The sequence below is a fragment of the Anabrus simplex genome, chromosome 2 (genome assembly GCF_040414725.1).
Source record: "Anabrus simplex isolate iqAnaSimp1 chromosome 2, ASM4041472v1, whole genome shotgun sequence".
NCBI classification, from domain to species: domain Eukaryota; kingdom Metazoa; phylum Arthropoda; class Insecta; order Orthoptera; family Tettigoniidae; genus Anabrus; species Anabrus simplex.
In genome coordinates this window covers 384,353,702-384,375,642 of record NC_090266.1, presented here as the reverse complement: position 1 = coordinate 384,375,642, position 21,941 = coordinate 384,353,702, and the positions used below count along the sequence as shown (strand labels likewise).

Here is a 21,941-nt window from a genome sequence, read left to right as displayed (position 1 = left end):
GTTTAAACGGGCCTAACATCGAGGTCAGCGGCCCTAATGGTACGAAATGAGATGAAATGGTATGACAAATTAAAAGTCCAAAATCCTTCACTGACAAGAATTCAAAGCATGTGGACGAAGAATGAATGGATGGATGGATAGATATGAATTTAAAATGATCAGTGGCACCGACCCGCAGTGCCTCACATGCACAAAAGCTGGCACAAAACAATAGTATTACAGATCAAGGGACTGCTTCTAAAGCACGATGCTGAATCGATACTGCTCGTAGTTGAAACGGGTCCAAAATCCAGGTCATCGGCCCGTCATAATGGTACTTGGTCGCCCCTTTTAGTCGCCTCTTACAACAGGTAGGGGATACTGCGGATGTATTCTATATATGCGTCCACCACCTGCAGGGGGGGTAGTGTGTTTGGTCTGCGAGAGGTATTTTATTTCCCGCAAGTCCGCCAGCAAGCCAGTTAGGACCCCACTATCCGCCACCTGGGACTCGCCACGTGGTAGTATCACCTCCCCCCCTGCTGTGCCATCGTAGTAGGTTCATGGCATTAAACAATCTAATGGCGTGCATAGTTCATTCCCAATTATTATTATCTTGTCAATGTCTACTGTGGGCTATACTTCCAATGTGACCGGAAAGTAATTTCTGTCATTATATGCTATGCTCGCACTCAGACCAGAACGTGTCATATTGGTAAAAACAAGTACCTTCAGTTCCTATCATTTTAAAACTTTTAACTAAATAATTTTAATGGCATAGCTGGCAATGCACTGTAGTGCACAGTCAGTATCATTCTTACCTATTATCCATGTAACTTGAGGTGTAGGCTTTCCAGTGGGCTGACAATCTAACGTCAACTTCTCTTCTTCAACCACAATAGTATCAGCATTCATGGAAGCTGTTGGTTGGGCTGAAAATATAATGGCAAATTATACGTCTACACAAACATAAGATTTAAAGAACACAGTTTGTATATAGATGCTGTGAAATATGAGCAAGACAAAACCTTCAGTACCATAAATTAGCAGCACATCACGATACAGCTCTCCTCAGAGAGGCCGTGTGCAATGTGCTTCAAACAGTATGGCATTCCAGCTGGCGAATTCCTCGGTGTAATAGATTTGTCTCTCCCTGTATATTGGAGCACCTTAGCAAACTTTTTGCACTGCACAGGAAACAAGGAGGCAGGGGTGATAGCAAATGAGTCACTACTATTATATACAATACAAACTACAGCAAGAATTTAGTTCAATGCATTGTTACATAAACAGGTCTGCCTACAGTATGAATTCAGAAATGATAAAATTATCTTCAAAAGACGTATGAGAAAACTACCAAATGTTCCTGAGATGATCTTGGAGTTGGCATCCCTATCTGTTATAGACAAGCAACTTAATTTATAATTGTTCAATAACAATATGGGTAATGACTTATGTAGCTTGAAGGGGAACATTCGTAACTTGAATAGGTATTCCTTTCCATCAGATGTAGTTATCTATTGTTTACTTTGGTTTGAAGTGAATGTCCCTATGTTCTTCGTGAGTTGCGTGCACCTGGTATGGACACCAACACCACATTCTGTTGCTGTATGAGCGACGACATAGTTTGGCACTAACCACAGAAGTTTTGATGTGTCATTTGGTTTCAAGTTTGGATGTGTTGTTCAGACTTCTTCAGTCTTTTATAAGATTGTAAATTGTGACATACTAGATTGTTATAAGTTATATATGTGCATATAACGTGGCTGAAGATAACCCAATATATGTATGGGGTTGAAACTAGTCCTAGTTTTAGAAGACAATATACAAGCTAACGATACTGAATAGGTGGACCCTTCTCTACCCTTTGATAGTGATGAATTGTCAATACGGACCATAATGAAATTCATAACTTATGATTATTGTTTAGCTGTAAGAATTTAAAATTCAGTACTATCTGTATAGGGAATTAGCTTAGTTTTTGAGGGCCTTTAGCAACAAAAAATTATTTATCATTGTTGGTATAGGGATTTAGTTTTTTCATTTTTTTTTTTTTTCATTGCTGAGCAGACTCTTCCTCTTTTCAGAAGTTGACAACCCTGATGTGAATCACAGTGCGAGGGCTTCATGTGGCAAATTAGTCTTTCACAACAGTAGTGGTGTAGCTTAAGTAGTAGCTGATTGGATATTTTCTTTAGCCCAGACGTTTTAACATTGTTGATTGTGTTTCATGTGAGTTGAGGAATGTGGCTAAGTGTTAAGTGTGTGCATACATTGTTGTTTAATATTCACATAGTGTATATCATGCCAAAACTAAATTAAGGAGTGCAGGTAGGGATCAAGGCTACCAAGACTAGTTTTCTTCTGAATTTCTACAGGTTCTAGAATACTATACTGTAAGGCATGCGAGAAGAAAGTAGGTACCGAGCTCGATAGCTGCAGTCGCATAAGTGCGGCCAGTATCCAGTATTCAGGAGATAGTAGGTGGGGGTGGGGGTGGGGGTGGAGGGGGAGGGGTGGGTATGGATCTGTGCCCATGGTCAGTGGTACTTCCAGATCCTTTAATTATGCCGACTGAACTGTGCTCATAGTCAAGTCGGTTGTTAGCCCAAGGTCAGTTTAAGGGGAAGTGGCGGACTGTCTCCCACCAGTAGCTTCTGTACTGTTGAGAAAGGCAGTCCCGTTCTCGATAAGCAGCTGCACTACGGGAAACCCAACAGACAACATTCCAAGACAATATTCGTCCTGAAGGGTGAAGAAAATGTGTAGTATGATACTACTCTAAAATAAAGGATTAAATTAAAATTTCATAAATATCAAATATAAATTTAAAGTATCAACTGAGATACTATAGTATCATCCTAGCAAACCCTTTCTACAGTACATTTAAACATTTATTACTTGCGCACTATCAAGCGCTCCATGTTGGCATCACCATACTCTTCCTTTCTTTTGAGGTTTTTGGTTCTGTTCAGAGCGTCCCGGGTTTGATTCCTGTCCGGTTCAGAGATGTTAATCCTGTCTGATTAATTCTTCTGGGTGTTTGTCCCAACACTTTCATCTTCATATTCACTCAGCACACTACACTAACAATCACCACAGAAACACGCAATAATGATTAAATTCCTCTGTATATGGCTGGCGTGAGGAAGGGCATCCGGCCATGAAACATGGCCAAATACACTTGTGCGACAAAGGTCATGCGCGCGACCCTACAAACATGGAAAAAGCGGTAGAAGAAAAAGCAGATCCTTGCATTGAAACTATAAGACAAACAAAATGCACATCACTAAAAAGAGAGCATATATTTCTACAAGTTGCTTCACGTCACACCGACACAGATAGGTCTTATGGTGACGATGGGATAGGAAAAGGCTAGGAGTGGGAAGGAAGCGGCCGTGGCCTTAAGGTACAGCCCCAGCATTTGCCTGGTGTGAAAATGGGAAACCACGTAAAACCATTCAGGGCTGCCGACAGTGGGGTTCGAACCCACTATCTCCCGAATACTGGATACTGGCCGCACTTAAGCGACTGCAGCTATCGAGCTCGGTACATATATTTCTTATCCACTCACCAAGTAAGCTGGCCACACAGTTCGGATAGTGTAGTGGAGACCTTACATTCAGCAAATGGTAGGTTTGGGAATGAAAACGAAAAGCTATGCTAAACAAATCGAATAACAGCCAAAAATTGAATATTTTATAAACTGAAATACATTCCTTTTTTGGTTGGTTTGAATACATGTTGCTAAAAACTGCTGAAGCATAGTTATATATTAGGCATTATTTTCATAGATGGCACTGCTGAAGATTTTGTAAAGTTGATTTAGCAATGATGTTTCGTTTATGGATGTCCTGGTCATTTCATTTTCATATGTGACTTTTTTTGCTTCAATTGATACACTGTACACGAGCATGAGCAAATGAACAGAAGTATTCTTGTTCCTAGATTGTGGTATGTTGTTGACAACGAATTCCTGCATTTCATCTGTATCAACTGCAAGCTGACAGATTTGAAATGAGCCATTTAAAATTGACATCATTCAACAACATACAGTAATTCGGTAGAGGGGAGGACGGAGGAAGTACCCTGACCGCTAACCATGGGCGGACTTCCACTGCCACTTTTTGAAGGTTGATGCTAATGACCAGGATCATTAGTGAAACTTGGGCGCAGTTCCATACTGCCCTGGGTTCGAACCCCACTGTTGGCAGCCCTGAAGATGGTTTTCCGTGGTTTCCGATTTTCACATCAGGCAAATGCAATACGAATTCTGCTATGCAAAAACCCCTTGTGGCTGTACCTTATTTAAGGCCATGCCCACTCCCTTCCCACTAACAGCCTTTTCCTGTCCTATTGTCACCATAAGACCTATCTGAGTCAGTGCGACGTAAAGCAACTTGTAAAAAAGAAAAAAAGTAGGTAAAGAAAAACGGTATCGAGTATTGCAGCATATAATCACATCCAAATGTAATGAGTCAGTCGCTGGAAAACTCAACATGAGTTCTGCTATGCAAAAACAGCTTGTAGAGTATTTTGGAAGTAGGCTAATAGTTTTCCTCACATCTGTCAGGCCTTTCTAGCAACAGGTATTCCTCTGTTTAAGCTCAACAATTCAACAACCAGAAATTTCCTTCACAAATACACCAATGAACATATTCCAGATGAAAGCACTTTACGCAAAACTTATGTCAGGCGGTGTTATGATGAAGTCCAATATTAAAAAGTCTATAAGAAATCAATATGTGTGGGTTAGTGTTGATGAAATGACAAACTCTGATGGACCGAGCTCGATAGCTGTAGTTGTTTAAGAGCGGCCGGTATCCACCATTCAGGAGATAGTGGTTTCGAACTCCACTGTCGGCAGTCCTGAAGTTGGTTTTCAGTAGTTTCCCATTTTCACACCAGGCAAATGCTGGGGCTGTACCTTAATTAAGGCCATGGCCGCTTCCTTCCCACTCCTAGCCTTTTCCTGTCCCATCGTCGCAATAAGACCTATCTGTGTCGGTGCGACGTAAAGCAACTTGCAAAAAAAAAAAAAAAACTCTGAAAGTAGTTTTGTAACAAATATAGTAGTTGGAGCCCTTAGTAAAGAACGACCAACTACCCTATATCTTAAGGCGACACTCCTGAGATAAACATTTTTTCCAAATGCATGGATTTTAATAAAACTTTGTGGGAATGTCAACTACACAAAAGAGATATCACAAACATTTCTTTCATATACAATTAATAGTTTTTCGAAAATACTTTTAATTTTTTTTTTGAATTTTAATTCATTTTTTCATGAAATTTATTTAACATGTTAACAAAAATTTGTAATTAGGTACATATTATTTCTATAAAAAGCATTACATACCGATTTTTCTGTACGTAATTTATATAAGGAGATATATCATACTAAAGTTGGTGTAATTTTTATGTTCTAAAATTCTGGACTTAAAAATCCCTACTACCTGAAAAAATTCTGCAATAAAAAATTCCATATACAGGTTTCCTAACATAGCTGTGATACATATAAGACACAAATGATGTTACATCTGGCAGAATATTATGGGAGAAAAATGGGGTTTAAATGTAAAATTACAATTGGCAGGAAAATTAAGGCAAAGTTCAAGTGACATTTTCTTCCAGATTCATTACCTAAAAGTCACCAGAACCACGCTTTTCCTTCCTTTTTCTTTCTCAACAGCTTCTGTACGAATACTGGTAACTCTGGAAGCTTGTCTCTTCTTCTCCTTCTCCAAAGAACGGAAAATGATTCACCTGCACTTTGTTTTTCACAATGCAACTTTTCCCGAGTCAAAATTATGGGGATTGTAGTTTGTGATGTCATGATTGATGGCTATAGGTGCAGGACATACATGGCTTGAAGTTGATGCGACACTTTCCTGATGAGAATAATCTGGTTCCAATAACATTGTGACCTTTTGTCCCTGGTTTCTTCAATGGAGACTCCTGTTCGCTAATAGCCGCTCTCCACCTCTTTCCTATCAAAAGTTCAGCAATTCATCGCTTAGCTAAGGCTGATTTATGTTTACATATATCGTTTATTCCCTTGAATACAAGCAGGAAAATTATTACAGCACACACTCTTTCAATGGTAATAGTATCTTGATACGCCACTACAAAAGGTTACTTCACATAAGTCAGCAGACTATCTACCAAACCAGAACTCAAAAAAATGATTAAACATACAAGAATAACAAAACTTACAGTTGTCGGTACTATTGTAGTACCATCAGGAATACCAATACAAGCATACAATGTTGCTCAACAACAGTCTAGTACTGAAATATTAGTCCATAACAGGCTTTATAAATTCATTCAGAAATATGGTAGATCTTACAGCTGGATTCTGCATAAATACATCGGGATGGGGGGGGGAACTGTTGGCCCATTCCATGGATGCTCAATTGCAAAGAACAGGTATATTTGACTGGAAACATGAAAATGACATTACCTAACAAAGCAGTTCAGCAGATGCCACGCCAATTTCTGCTGTGTGCAGACTGGGAAACGAAGCATTATTAAAGTGATATATTGTTTGAATTCAACGAAATAACTGTGACAAGAAAGAAGAAACTCAATCCTTTCAATTACAGTGATATTTTTTTTGCCAAAATGACCAAAATATCAATGTTGATCTCCGGAGTATCTCCTCAATGTAGGATAGCTAAAGGTCACTAACACCACAGTATCTCAGTTTGTCATTGTTTCATTGAAATTATTGTGGCCTGATGGTATAAAATACAATAATGAACTCATGGTAACAGACGCAGCTAGTTACATTATTGAATCGGGGACAATGTTAAAAGGATTTTCCCTAATTTAATTTACTTAACATGTCTCACACACGGATTTCACTGCATAGGAGAGACTACTCATTCATGCTATCCATTAGCGGACAAGTTAGTATCGTCTGTTAAGAAAATATTCGTAAAAGTGAAGTAACAATTTACAAATTACTATCAATGTACTCTCATATTCTGCCACATACATTAGGGTTTAACATTCACAGTGCCCATTCAGAACACTCAAGAGACTAGACTCAAAATATGAACTACAGTAACAATCCTGGACATTTTTTTTTTTTTTTTTAACTGCTATTTGTTAGGTGCATCGACCTACAGAGATCTTTTGCCCCTACTTGCATCATGTGATATGAACCTGCAGGTAATAGTGAGACACCCACTGCACAAATTATTTCCTAGTGCAAATCTCTGTGCATTCAAAAGTACACACTATTTTCAACCCCAAATACAAGTCACTTTATTATTCATACACTAATGTAGAGGTATGTATTTGTTGATAACCTAGAGCACAGCATAAGCAATTGTGGAATGAGAATAGATACAGCTAGTTGTGTTCACCTGCAACCTGTGAGTGCTGGTAAAAATGGCCAATGGAAAGGAGCGTATTTCCAAACTGAAACAGACAACTACAGATCTAGCACTTCAAGGACTCCCACTAAGAAAAATAGGACTAACTGTAAAAAAAAGTCATGGCACAGTTCAATATGCTACGCATTAGTTTGAATACGAAGGGTCATTGAAGAATATACAAAGAAAACCCACTATCTCCCAAATGCAAACTCTCAACTGCGTGACTAACCGCACCGCCAACTCGCTTTGTAGCAAAGGATTATATCGTTAATTTAACTACTGACTTAAGATAAGGGGATGATATTACATCAGGATGTTATCAGGACATTGGAATGAAAGTTATGATTTCAATAAGTTAAGAGAAAATCAAAGAACAGCTAATGGAGACAGAGGAAGTCACCATGTCAAATATTTAATTTCTGACTACAGTAAGTACAAAGTCCCAATAGATAAATGCAAGTCAATACAATTATTACTGTAGATAAGCTTATCTCTTAATCTGGTGGTCCTGAAACTTGTGAACTTCCCTCATACAATGATCCAGCTGTTTACGTCTAATAAGCACTTTAATAAGATGAAAGTACCTTTTCGTTGGCAAGAATGGCAGCAACTCGCCAAGTTCGTACATCATGAAAACAGGAACAATCTCAAGTCAGAGAAAAATGTCAAAGAATGAGAGGGAGTAAATGTAAAAGATGAAATAGTAAGTAAAGCCAGCTTTCAGGAAGTTTAAAATTTGAAATCCAGACCAGGTTGCAGAGAGAAAATTGTTCATAAGGAAGGTAAAACTTCATAACCCACTACTACTATTACAAGGAAGGGTCACTGCAGTAGTTTTGGAGAACAGAACATTACTACTTTTGTTCTTCTGTTAATGATGGGTTGGTACAGTGGAAGCCATTTCTTTTCAGTTTTGGCTCAGTTAATTTATAACTGTTAGGTTCTTCAGTTTGTCGAAACGAACAACTCTGAATACAGACGACAAGTGTCTTACCAACTACGTAATTCAATCAGGATTTTGGAATAGAAGTTCGTGCTGCAAAAAGGTAAACTGGATTACTTTGTCATTTTGGAAATGCATATACAAGAGAAGAGAACAAACAGTTGTCAGAAGAAGCTGCTGAAACAGCAGAGGTACCTTTAATCGGTAAGGCATCAGATGAAGAAAGTGATCATTCGGCGACTGAGCGATGAAGCAATGTCACCAGAGGCAAACGTCCAGAGAAGCTACAGTTCATCTCATCAGCCATCAACTCAGAGGAGGAAAAAAAAAAGTTTCCAGAAGTATATCTGGCTGATGCACACAAGATTTGGAAATGACAATGGGAAAAAGATGGAAATCTTTATCCTATTTATGCTGCCCTGGATTAGCAATTTATATGATGCCTCATCTGAAACTTACAACAGCCTCGGCACAGAAAAAGAGAGTAGACTGTGTTACAAAACTCTAAGAAAAGTGCTCGCAAGATCCAAACAGCCAACAGGATATGATAAACTGTGAAGTGCATGACCATTTTTAAGCAAAGAGACAGGAAAAAATAATACATGACCGTACATTGCAACTCTGGGCAATGAAATCGGAATGATGTTATTGGCTTTACGTCCTACTAACTACTTTTACGGTTTTCAGAAACGCCGAGGTGCCAGAATTTAGTCCCGCAGGAGTTCTTTTATGTGCCAGTAAATCTACTGACACGAGGCTGATATATCTGAGCACCTTCCAATACCACCGGACTGAGCCAGGATCGAACCTGCCAAGTTGGGGTCAGAAGGCTAGTGCTTCAACCGTCTGAGCCACTCAGCCTGGCAAATTTGAAAGAGAACTGACTTTCACAATTCCCTGGTGTTCAAAGTTTCCAACTTGTGGGGGAAAAGGTTTTAACAAAATAATAAGAGCATTTGTTGGAAAATAACTAACAAAGTTAGGAAGTGATTGGTCCAAGGGCCTGCTGATATTAAACAAAGATCTCAAATTTGTGAGAGAAATCCAGTCTCTCGCTTAGGAAAAACGTCTGTCGCCAAATCAAGTAATTAATGCCGATCAATTGAGATTTGATGGAAAGTTGCGATCTGGACGAAGCCTTGCAGCAGAGGTGTCAATTAACTGAACACCAAGGACAAACCAAATCTGTTAATATGGGAAAATATGGATTTTATGTTCTTCCTAGAATAAGCAATATGGCCACATATACAAACAAGTACTAAAGTAGTTCTTTTGATTGCGTCCTGGGCAGTCAATAGAGGTGACTAATTATACAACTCTACAGTTCCTGAAGGCACTGAATTCATCAAGAAGCCAACTGGAGCACTGTACAGCCTACTGACATTTTCTTCCATCCATACAAAAATATTATGAAATTCATCATATAAAATTATAGTATCTTCTGACAAAGACATTAACATATGGCACAGAGACGACTAATTCTGCTTTCAATTGTTTGTGTGTTTCCAGTTCATGGCAGCAAGATTCTCTAACTTTAATTTGCTTCCCCCCCCCCCATATTCCTGCTACACCAAAGACTTTCCTGGTGTATTTCAAACACACTTGAAGTACTGCTTCAAAGGAGGATTAAGAGAAGTGTGTTTCAGTGAGAAATGTGACAATTCTGCTATCGTCAAATGTGCAGGCTACGAGGAATGTGTATGCATGGACCATGCTTTTACAGTTTACTTGCATATTCTTTTGTCTCCGATCATCTGGCCAGGTCAGAAAAAATCTCTTGTTGGGTGTTTAATGTCAATATGTATCACTGCATCAATAGTGTAAACTCCCTCCCTCTTTGGATGGATAGTTAGAGAAAACAGATCTGGAATATGTGTCAAACTGTAGTGAACTTTAATTTTGCCTTCGAACATCATCAGGTGCTTCTGGGAATTGGAGACCATCGCAATTACTGACAATAAAAAGTGATTTTTTAAAAACAGAAATTAGCCTCTCGAAGACTAAATTGATTACAAGTCATTAATCTCATTTTTGGTCCGTATTGACAATAGTGATTACATACAATTTACAAAATATACATTTAATGTTAACCTAGTCGATACTTACAATACCACATTTTGTGGTTAAATATTTATAAATAATAGAAAGGTTGTGAACATGTTTCGCCCTTGTTAATGGGCATCATCAGCACAATGGATAACCTTAAAACAAATAATTACAACTAAGAACGTTTACAATTATTGGTCATATAAAATTGGAATGAGATGTTGTGATGTTAAAAGTTATTTTCGATATCATGATTAGAAAGTTTGACGCGAATATTAAAAACACAAGTTAAAACTATTGTAGTACATTTTTACAATATTGTCTAAAAAAATATATATATATATATCGGCATTCGTCTGGAATTGAAGTGGATGCTCTTCTTTTAATTTTTGGTGAAAGTCAATGTTACTGCCGTGTTCACCACCAATCAGATTTGAAGAAAAAGATATGTATAAAACATATGTTCCTATTGTAGATATTAGGTCAGGAATGAACAATTGGTGTTATTTCTTGAGTTAAATTGGTTAAAACACTTCAGACAAGAATACGGTGAAATGGAATATACGTTGAAAATTTATCCAATGTACAAGTTGGAATGGTTAATGCTAAAACAGTAGTCTTCCAGATTGTTGTGTAAATCTCAACGGTTAGAATCGAATGCTGTGGAGTGTCTATCTTGTTCTGTTATTAGCGTTAGGTCATTCCTTATTAACCCAATATTGAGTCTTATCACAGCTGTCCTACTCACAAATGAAACAGGGTACTTTGTATATCTGCCTTGTTGACCCAGGAGCATGGAGATTACTTTCAAATCACTGCAGATGGTCCGCATATTTTATTTTGTTGCGGACGAGAGCCAAGGTTTTATAGCGTTCTTCTAAATGCACCGAGTGTCCAACTGGTACAGATGCATATTGGTATCCGTTACAAAGGAGACAGCTTTCGGGCTCCTTTTCGAAAAATCTATAAACTGTCTCCATTCATGATGATACTTCTTTAAACGGGCCTAACATCTAGGTCATCAGCCAATAACGGGACAAAATGAGATGAAATGTAATGACAATTTATAAGTCCAAAATCATCCACTGACCAGAATTCAAAGTGTGAGGATGAAGAATGAATGGATATGAATTTAAAACAATTAGTCGATCCGACCCGCAATGCCCCACATTCCCAGAAACTAGCGTTAAACAACAGGATTACTGACCAAGGAACTGCTTCTAAAGCACAATACTGAATCGACGATGCTTGTAGTCTAAAGGGGTCAAAAATCCAGGTCATCGGCCCTCATAACCGCTGGGAAAGTAGAACCATGTTATTTGTCATATTGCAATACTAATCAAAAGTAGCGTAGACTCGCGGTGTTCTACACATTATGGTACTACTTACATCGCGGCACCATTTACAGGTAACGCAAACCTATGGTATTCATCACGTAAGTGTACTAACCGCAGGGACTCTTACTATCCCGTTGTGTTCCTCGCATAGTGGGTACTAATCATAGGCAAGGCAAACCCACGGTGTCGCTCGTATAGTGGTAATAATCCCAGGCAATGCCCAGACCCGTGGTGTTCTCACATAATGTACTAATTACCGACAACGTAAGCCCATGGTGTTCTGTATGTAGAGGTCCCTTGGTCGCCCCTCTTAGTCGCCTCTTAAGACACAGGGGATATTGTGGGTGTATTCTTCGTCTGCATCCCCCACCCGTTCCTGTACTGCACGAGCTTTTAACAACGGAAGCCCTATCTCCCAGAATGTCGACATTACAGACCTTCATTATGGTGGTACAGATACGTACTAGGAGATATCCAATCAAAGCTATTTCCACCCATCTGTCATGCCTTGCATTTGTTCAATGTGGTTTGTGCAAATATGGTCTTAATGACTTCACCATATCACCACAATAAAAAAAATAAAAATTTTTTTAAAAAATTCTCAGGACAGCTGATGGTGGGGTCCGAACCTACTCGCATGCCGAGTGCAGAGCTTGGCTCCACAGGCGTAAGATGTTAATACGCGCGGCTACTCCGCTCAGTGATACTATTATTGAAATATAATATAATATTGTTGATCCAAGAACCGGTATTATCAAAATCTCTTTACATTTACATTCAACTCCAGAATCACTATTTATGAGGAAACATTCAATTTCTTCGTCAACAAGATATGAATTTATACTTCAAGGTGCAATTATGGCTAAACGAATGCATGAAGGATGTTCCACTCCAACGAAGCTGAAATAACACCAGTTCACTTTCAAAACACGCGAAATGGAGTGGTATATCTGCCGTACAGAATTTCCTAGAGCATTTCCAAAGGAATCTCAAAGCACTATATCGCGTACATTTGTAAGATCGGTGAAGTACACACTGCACCAAAACGTATATATACGGGTTTGGCGGGCGAGGCACGGCGTTCAATAATGTGATGTGACCGTTCATCACGTCACCAAGAGTGTACTACGGTGTCAAGTAGTTAATTAGCGCCCAAGTTAGCGCACGTTTACCCTCCACGGGATATGAGTGGCGAGCTGCCAGCCCCACGCACCCGACTCTTTGTGCGTACTTGCTGTAACGAGTCATACTTTCGCCTCTGGGCAGAATCGCTCTCAGTCAGGCGCGACAGAGAAGGAAATACTCAAGCTGCTAAGGTCACAAACACTGTGTCCAACCCTGGCAAATTATCACTTTTTCGCTCCCTCTCCCGCGGAAACACCACTACCAATGCCCTGTCTTCAACTGTTTTCAAGAATAAATCAACGTAGCACACATAATACAAGGCAGATTTTCATGACTCGAGGTTCATTAGAAGCGCCGAATTTTATAGTAACTTTTGACACCAGGAACATGTTGTTAAAAGGCTCATTTCCCTTCTCCGGTATCGATATTGCATACAATCTGTCAGAAATAAACACCGTTGGGTAGAACTATAATTCCAACAAATGAAAGAACTCCCCATTTCTTTACGTTAATAAAAACAACTAGGAATTTCAGGGTGGATGTCACACTTCACTATTGTCACAGGGCATGAGTTCGTGTCTCAGCAGCACCAGAGGCAGTTGTTCCCACTGCCACCAACTACGGGCGGATGCCACCGTCCATGAGTTATCTTGTGAATGTCAAGTATATTTACTGTCTTCTATTACAGGGGTGATATTTATTTGAATACTGCGTTGGCCTTTGGTTCGTTAAATATGATTAGTTACAGGGACCATCGTTGTACAAATGTACAAGTCGTGTGAATATTTAAGTGACCTCCCATTGGAACATACGATGGGTAGTGTTTGCTCATTTCACAAGATAGCGAGATAGATTTTTTAAAAATAAATTATACGGCTTTCAGATATTTTAAACAAGCTCATATATCGGAATATGTCTCACCTGGTTCATTCAACAGCTAATGTTAATTCTCACCGACAGAACGACAACTTGTTATACGAATAAATGATTTAATAGCGTAAATAAGGCGAGTAATACAAGATGCGCCATCATCCAATTATTTCTGTGTACGATACTAGTGCACAAAGTGTTTTAAATATTTTCAGAGTGAATTGCGAATGTAGAGAAAGGACTAGAGAGGACAGTTACATACTCAAGAAAGTTGGCAGTATCTAATTTATATTTTTAATATGGTGGCATATCCATGTATAAATTATCTACGTGCTTTCTCAGGCATTATGATTTTTAAAAAAAAAACATAACTCATTCTCATTTCATAGGTAAATAGCATTCCTCTCATAGTTAAGGTCCCCCTACTGTATAAATCGTTAACTGCCCTTTAGAACGTTCCACTGACCCTTATGCTCTACCGATGCAGCTAGCATATTATTCCAGTAGGGGAGGTGAGAATTCGGCGCCGGGCTTTGTTTGACGATCTCATCCTAGGTACTCCATTCCAGTGACATGTTGCAGGATTGTTCAAATCTGATGTACTTATACCTCGAAAAGGGTACATCAAGTTAGGCACCCGAAACATGGTGCAGTGTTGTTTATGGGCAGATTTATACCTATGTTTCGATATCCAGTTTGGTCTTCGAACGTGGACAAGCATATCGTCTTTTGGGGCAAATACTGTAACGCCCTTATGGCACTATAAATATGACCTAGCCAAATATTAGGCACAAGTTCGAATACCGCTACTACAGAAGAGAGAAGTAAAGTGACTAAGAAGGAGGTGCAGGTTGGAATGAAAGAGGATTAGAAATGGTTATGGAAGTAAGGAGAAATTGAAGGAACTTACTAGGAAATTGAATCAAGCAAAGAAGTCAGCTAAGGATAACATGATGGCAAGCATAATTGGTGCTCAAACAAATTTTAGTGGAAAATGGAAGGCTATGTATAAGTACTTTAAGGCAGAAACAGGTTCAAAGGAGGACATTCCAGGAATCATTAATGAACAAGGGGAGTGTGTAGAAAATAGAACTCAGAGAATTAGAGTAGGCGAAGCTTTATCTGACCCTGTAATAATTAAGAGGGGAATTCCTCAAGGCAGTATTATTGGACCTTTATGTTTTCTTATATATATCAATGATATGTGTAAAGAAGTGGAATCAGACATAAGGCTGTTTGCAGATGATGTTATTCTGTACAGAGTAATAAATAAGTTACAAGATTGTGAGCGGCTGCAGGGTGACCTCGATAGTGTTGTTAGATGGTCGGTGGGCAATGGTATGATAAACGGGGTTAAAAGTCAGGTTGTGAGGTTCACAAATAGGAAAAGTCCTCTCAGTTTTAATTACTGCATTGATGGGGTGAAAGTTCCTTTTGGGGATCATTGTAAGTACCTAGGTGTTAATATAAGAAAAGACCTTCATTGGGGTAATCACATAAATATGATTGTTAATAAAGGGTACAGATCTCTGCACATAAGTATGAGGGTATTTAGGGGTTGTAGTAGAGATGTAAAGGAGAGGGCGTATAAGTCTCTGGTAAGACCCCAACTAGAGTATGGTTTCAGTGTATGGGACCCTCACCAGGATTACCTGATTCAAGAACTGGAAAAAATCCAAAGAAAAGCAGCTTGATCTGTCTGGGTGATTTCCAACAAAGGAGTAGCGTTACAAAAATGTTGCAAAGTTTGGATTGGGAAGACTTGGGAGGAAGGAGACAAGCTGCTCGATTAAGTGGTGTGTTCTGAGCTGTCAGTGGAGAGATGGCGTGGGAGGACATCAGTAGACGAATATGTTTGAATGGTGTCTTTAAAAGTAGGAAAGATCACAATATGAAGATAAAGTTGGAATTCAAGAGGACAAATGGGGGCAAATATTCGTTTATAGGAAGGGGAGTTAGGGATTGGAATAACTTACCAAGGGAGATCTTCAATAATTTTCCAATTTCTTTGCAATCATTTAAGAAAAGTCTAAGAAAACAACAGATAGGGAATCTGCCACCTGGGCGACTGCCCTAAATGCAGATCAGTAGCGATTGATTGATTGATTGAAGATATTTAAATAAATGATATAGTAAATTAAATTTCAATAGTAAATGTAGGGAGAATGGAGAATCGTATATCCAGATCAAATGGAAAAATACACGAGAATCACTCAAATCATACCAGACCCGATAAATGAGGGAGTTGTGAAATTTCAGGGGGACAGTGAAATGATTCTCCCAGATTGAGGATAAAATGATCGGTGGGAATTCTTCAAATTTCACTGGTCACGGGTGTAGGCTTAAGGTGTTGCATTTGTAGCAGGCCTTTGTAGTTTAGGGGTGACATCCCATATATAAATTAGATAACGTGAATAAGATGGGAAGCCTCATCCCAAGACTCTCAATTTTCAAAATGAACAGTGCTATGTTGTCAGTTCGAGACAGGCGATTGTCTGCCAGAGCATCTCGCAAATCTCGAGGCTGAAAACATCCAATGTTTATCAGGTATACCATGTCTCAGGTATACGTAAATTATCGAGCCCATTACAGGTCGCAAGTTTGGTTATTATTATTATTTCATGAAAGGCTAAAATAGATTGTATCTGTTATATTTCGGGATAATATTCATGGATTACATATAGTATACTGAGAAAGCACGCTAATTATCAGGTGGTGTTACACAGCTGTTGTGAAGCTAGTTTCAGCATAAATTATCCAGTGTCTTTCAAAAACACACCTTCCTTGGTTAGGGAATAAATCTAATGAACCAAGGTATCACGAAGCAGCTCAAACTCGGGAGACACAGATTTCTCAAGAATAAGAATATTATGGAGTTGGAGGCATTGAAGGCGATGTTTGCCCAGCTGCTGGCCGAACAAAGGGAACAAACAGATGCAGACATTACGGAGCAGATAAAGGCCGACAACGAGAGACAGAGAACTTTTCCAGGAGCAGCTCAGTGAAATGACACAGGAAAATAAAGAACGTTTCGACAAAATAGAGCAGGGGAACGTGGAAAATCAGGAACAGTTTAATCAATTGAACGAACAATTAAATCAGCACAATAATCAAATGGGGCAGATTACTGCACGTTTAAGTGGTATGAAGCGTCATGCAAAGTCCACGCCGCGGAACTCAAGGAATATTTTACCTCTAGTGTTAAAGATATTACGAACCAAATAAACTAACAGTAAAATTAGACCATACTAGCATCCATTTAGATGCAAGAATAAATGAAGTTACCATTAAAATGAGAGCTCAGGAAACTAAAACTGGAGATTTAGAACTCAAAGTAAATACCGGAACGAAGGATATTTGTAATCTACAAGATAAATTTGAAGCCTTAACTTTATGGTCCCAGGAAATCGAAGAGCAATTAATACAGGTTGCGGATCAAACCGAAACGAAATGTAAAGAATACAATGACCAGCAGATGGACCAGGCCCAGGTCGAGCTGAGTATTTCTATGGATGAAAATCAACACAGGAAACCTAGGGGAGGATAAAGGATTTGTAAGAGAAAGTGGAGAAGTTTGAGCTAAAAGCTCATAAGGCTGCAATTAAAATCGATGTATATGAAAGGCTGATTATGGAACTACAGGACATGGTCAAGAGCCTTTAAGCACAAGAATCTCAAGGAGATGGACTTTTCAAGACAGTCCCAAGGAAGCCAGAGAAAGAAGGCCAGGAGACACTAGGAAATCGAATAGAGTCAGACTTGATAGAGGAGCCATCCCATATGAGTGAAGCGCACCCGACTCTTCTTCCGCTAGGGAGTACTTCCACGCCGCAGCATCTTGGTTCGATCCTGCTATATAACATTATACGGCTTAACCATGACGAACCGAAGGGCTTCAATCAGACATGGACCAATATTTCATAAACCACAACATCCCGGCAGGCAAGCGCTTGCATGTAGTCGAGCTTTACCTCTCAGAGCAACCGCTCATATGGTTCCAAGCATTCAAGTATTGCTTTGACAGTTATGAGGAATTCAGGAGGCGATTTCTTGAGAAATTTTGGGGCATTGATGCACAGCAATGTTTGCGTCTGGAACTGTACTCGAGGAAGTATTTGGCAACCGGCCAGACACGATTTTGTGATTACTTCGTCCAATTATGGATGAAGGAGCTAGATAGCCCGCCATCAGAGCTGGAGTAAATTTCAGCGATAAGAAAACAACTACCGCCCAAAGTCCAGAAGATACTGATTTGTGCGAACGTCCGGTCAGCTATCGATTATGTATAACAGGTCTTCGTAACACTTTTAACAGCGTTTTTGGCGTCTGTTATGCATCTCTATTTTTAGCAAGTTCAGGTGACTAAAAGGACCTACCTTTAAATGGATTAACAGCAACAGCATCTAAATCCAAAAAACCTCCACAGACTTTTGGGCTGGCTATCTTCGTCAAGGCCAGTCCTGGAAAATGGAGCAGCCATATCAGGTCCGTACCGATTTGAGAGCTCATCTCGCCAGGGGGTAATCTGTGCCTCCCGCTCGACACTACCTTGGACATTCCGTCTTTCTCCAAAGCTGATAAGAGTTGGCAGAGGGTAGCACATGAATGGTGACAACGATTCAAGTGCAGTGACATCATGCGGAGGGTTGCAAAACTACGTCTGCCACTGAATGCCATTTTAAGATTTAATACGTTATGCCCGTTAACCTCTCCATTTGCTCTCTCTTTCTTTCTACGGTGGATTAGATGGCAAGACTGCAGCAGCGCCACACGCAGTCAAGCAATGGAACTAGTGCAGTTGTGCAGAAGTTTTAAACTTATGAGAGATGAATAATAATACTTGACTTGAAACTACCTCAAATCGTACTTTAGACAGTTCTTCGCCCTATCATAACGCATGCAATCAAAGCCTTGCATGCAAGGAAAATATGCCCCTGGCCCATGTCCGATACAGCATTGTTTAACCTTGCTTGTACTCATTAAACATTTAATCACATTATTACCCTTAGATTTGTTCTCATTTTCGTGTAATCTAAGTCTTTTATAATTCAAAGTAGCATCTGTTTCAATTAGCTTGAATTACCAGGGAATTACTTCTATGTGTTATTTCTATTACATTATGTAGTTCATTGGACTACAAGCAATGTAAAAGATTAATGTAGTACAGGGATGAAGTGGTGAAGTATGTCCTCGTATCAGAGGAAGTCTCTTCTCGACCAGGGACATACTTCTAGGTAAGGATGCTAATTGCTTAATTTTCATTCAGTAGTTACCGAGTCTGACTCCATGGCTAAAGGGTAAGCGTGGTGGCCTTAGTCACAGGGGTCCCAGGTTCGATTCCCGGCAGGGTCGGGAATTTTAAACATCATTGGTTAATTTCGCTGGCACGGGGCATGGGTGTATGTGTCGTCTTCATCATAATTTCATCCTCATCACGACGTGCAGGTCGCCTACGCGCGTCAAATCGAAAACCTGCACCTGGCGAGCTGAATATGTCCTCTGACACTCCCGGCACAAAGCCATATGCCATTTCATTTCATTTTCAATGCTTACAGATCTTAAAGAGATGCCAGTGAGCCCTGCAGGCACTCCTTAAAATGTCAAAAGGTGATTACATGGGATTGTGGCATATAAATACCCTCAAACAATACTAGCCTCCGCACAGATTGAATCTGCTACAGTGGGAACAGATGGTCGACAACAAACCGACTGTGCTACTGAAATAGACATATTTCTAAATCCACTCCATTTTATTCCTACTACTTTACCTAGTCCAAAGCCTACTACTCATCTTGCAAGTTTCTCTAAAAATAACTAATTATATTGTAAAAATGTCAAATTAATTCAATGCGAAGTTCAGAATATATAGCTGTTTACAACTGATGCAAAAGATTTAGAAGGACACTAAAAACTCAAAACATACTTACATACTACAATTATCTCCTTAGTTTTCAATAAAGTTGTATTATGATACGCTTGACAAGTATAATTTCCAGTATGTTCATCTGTTGGCTTTTCTACAACCACTAGAAATGATGGTGGTTTATCCACAGTTGAGTAGCCATCCTTTGGGTTTAGTTCTTTACCATCTTTAGTCCTAAAACAATAAAAATAATTTCTGGAATAACAACAACAATTATCATGTATGTATAAAAATCACAAAAGAAAAAGTCTTACCACTTGATAGATGCCTGTGGAGCATCCACAATTGTACAATTAATACTGAACCTCTTTTTCAATTGAAGAATTTTATAGTTTTCATAATCATAGTCGACTTGCACATCCGTAGCTGAAATGAAAAGAACAGAACATTAGAAATATTATTTCAAATAAATGCTGTACTTTTGGACAGGAAATAGCATAAATGAATTCAGTAAGTTATGTGAAAAATTATTCAGATGTGAAAAATTAAAAAGGGGAAAAAACTGAACGAACTCAATCTGCTCAACTAGTAAAATAAGAACAGTGTTATATTGATTATATTCCCTTGAATAGAAACTTTGTGATTAATTATAACTTGTGGTCAGTTTCTGAATTATTGATGCTTGTTGTTGAAAGGGGCCTAACATCAAAGTCATCGGCCCCTGAACTGTTTTACTACGCATTCAGGACCTGTACAAAAGTTATACAAATGTTCAGAATGTGTCAAGCAAATAGTATTGAATGGCTTAAGAATATTAAATTAGTAAGCATACCACTTCGAATTTAATCAGCTTTTGTCAGTTAGAAAATCTATATTGAGATTTTACTGATACAACATACACAATCAATAAAGCAATTTTTAATTTACTGTCCATTAAGATCAGAAGAGTAAACACAAAAATCAACAGTAATTATAATACTAATGATGGGCTTGAAGTGGTAGCCATAATAAAAAGGAACTAAGATGACCGATTTAAAGGTGAGAATGATCAGAATAAGCATATTGTTCAACCAAGAAGCCTGATCGGTTATTAAATATGAATTACATGAATACAATAGGGAGATAAGCCAGTTGCGGTGCCAAATATTAAGAAAGAGGAACTAATGACATCAAAGTCAGTTAAAGAATTTCCTTCCTACAGAGACTCCACAAAAATAAAAATCACAGACATGCTCAATCTCTTACAACCTATTCCTCTGCTTCCTCAATCACTGATTATATCAGAATTCTTACAGTAGAATTCAGTATTAAGTATTTTAATTAGCTATAAGCTGATCTCCAAAACCCAAAATTTAAAATTTGATCCTAAGGAACAGAAGGAATTTAACAAGATCTACAAGTAATTTAATAGACTTAAGCTTTTTTTTCTTCTTGTTAGTGGTTTAACTTTATGCTAACACACTGAAGGTTTTCAGTGATGCAAGGATCAGAAAGGGCTAGGTAGAAGCTGTGGCCTTGACTCAAGTACAGCCCAGAAAATACTTTTGTAGAGGCATGATAAGTACTGTGGTTCACCAGCTGCTTAATTTCTAGCCTAACAACTGAGGTTCAAAACTCTCCTTTGGGGTGGAATTAATGCCTGAGAGATCACATGGTATCAGGGAGGGCATGCATCCCTGAAATCCTGGCCAAAACCCAAAATGAGCCAAGGTAACTAGCATACCTAGAAATAACTGTGATAAACTGAAAAGTTTGTATGACTCCTTGTGTTAAACTAATGGCCATATAAACAAAGCTCCTTTGACCAACCCCGAGCATTGGAAAACCAAAAAGATAAGATGTGAACCAGATGAGACTTGTGCAGCTGTTAAATTAAAAACGAGCAGAGAGAAACAAATCATTTGCACTATACAAGTTGAATCGTCAGGAGGAAAGGGAAGCATTTTAGGAGTTCCTGGTTTATGTCTCAGTGGTGTTTTCAGCAGCTGTATAAACAGTTTTGATTTAAAATGTTGGGCAAGTTTCTTCAGGAACTCAACTTTCTCTGATAGTCCACATCTGTCGCCAGGTGAATTGGCAAATTGAAAACTGCGTGTGACCACTGTAACATCCAGAGGTAGAGTTCTATCTGCTGGTTTAAAATACCTTTACTTTGGTATTTTTAGTGGTGTAATTTTATTTATTATTTAATTAACTGTACACATCTTTGTAGCGATAAGTAGGGTCCATTGTAGTCCCTGAATAGCAGAAACCCTAGATCTCCACCATCTCCCGCAGATGACAAAGGAGTGATCGGACTAATTCACTACTAGATCATCTCAGAGGCATCCGGCTTGACACACCACAGGTGTCTATGGTGGGTTGGACGAGTTCTTTGACATTGTCCATTTATA

General features: G+C 38.9%; 1 protein-coding gene across 1 annotated transcript in view; it reads right to left on the bottom strand.

Moving 5' to 3' along the window:
* The window catches only part of Bsg (immunoglobulin domain-containing protein Bsg), a 129,340-nt gene that overhangs the window by 26,744 nt on the left and 80,655 nt on the right, over nucleotides 1-21,941 (bottom strand). Inside the window, exons 2-4 of the mRNA XM_067140802.2 lie at nucleotides 19,863-19,974; nucleotides 19,613-19,782; nucleotides 801-911 (exon numbers count right to left, since the gene is read on the bottom strand). Of these exons, the coding sequence (XP_066996903.1) occupies nucleotides 801-911; nucleotides 19,613-19,782; nucleotides 19,863-19,974 (393 nt within the window). The remainder of the gene's footprint in view (nucleotides 1-800; nucleotides 912-19,612; nucleotides 19,783-19,862; nucleotides 19,975-21,941) is intronic.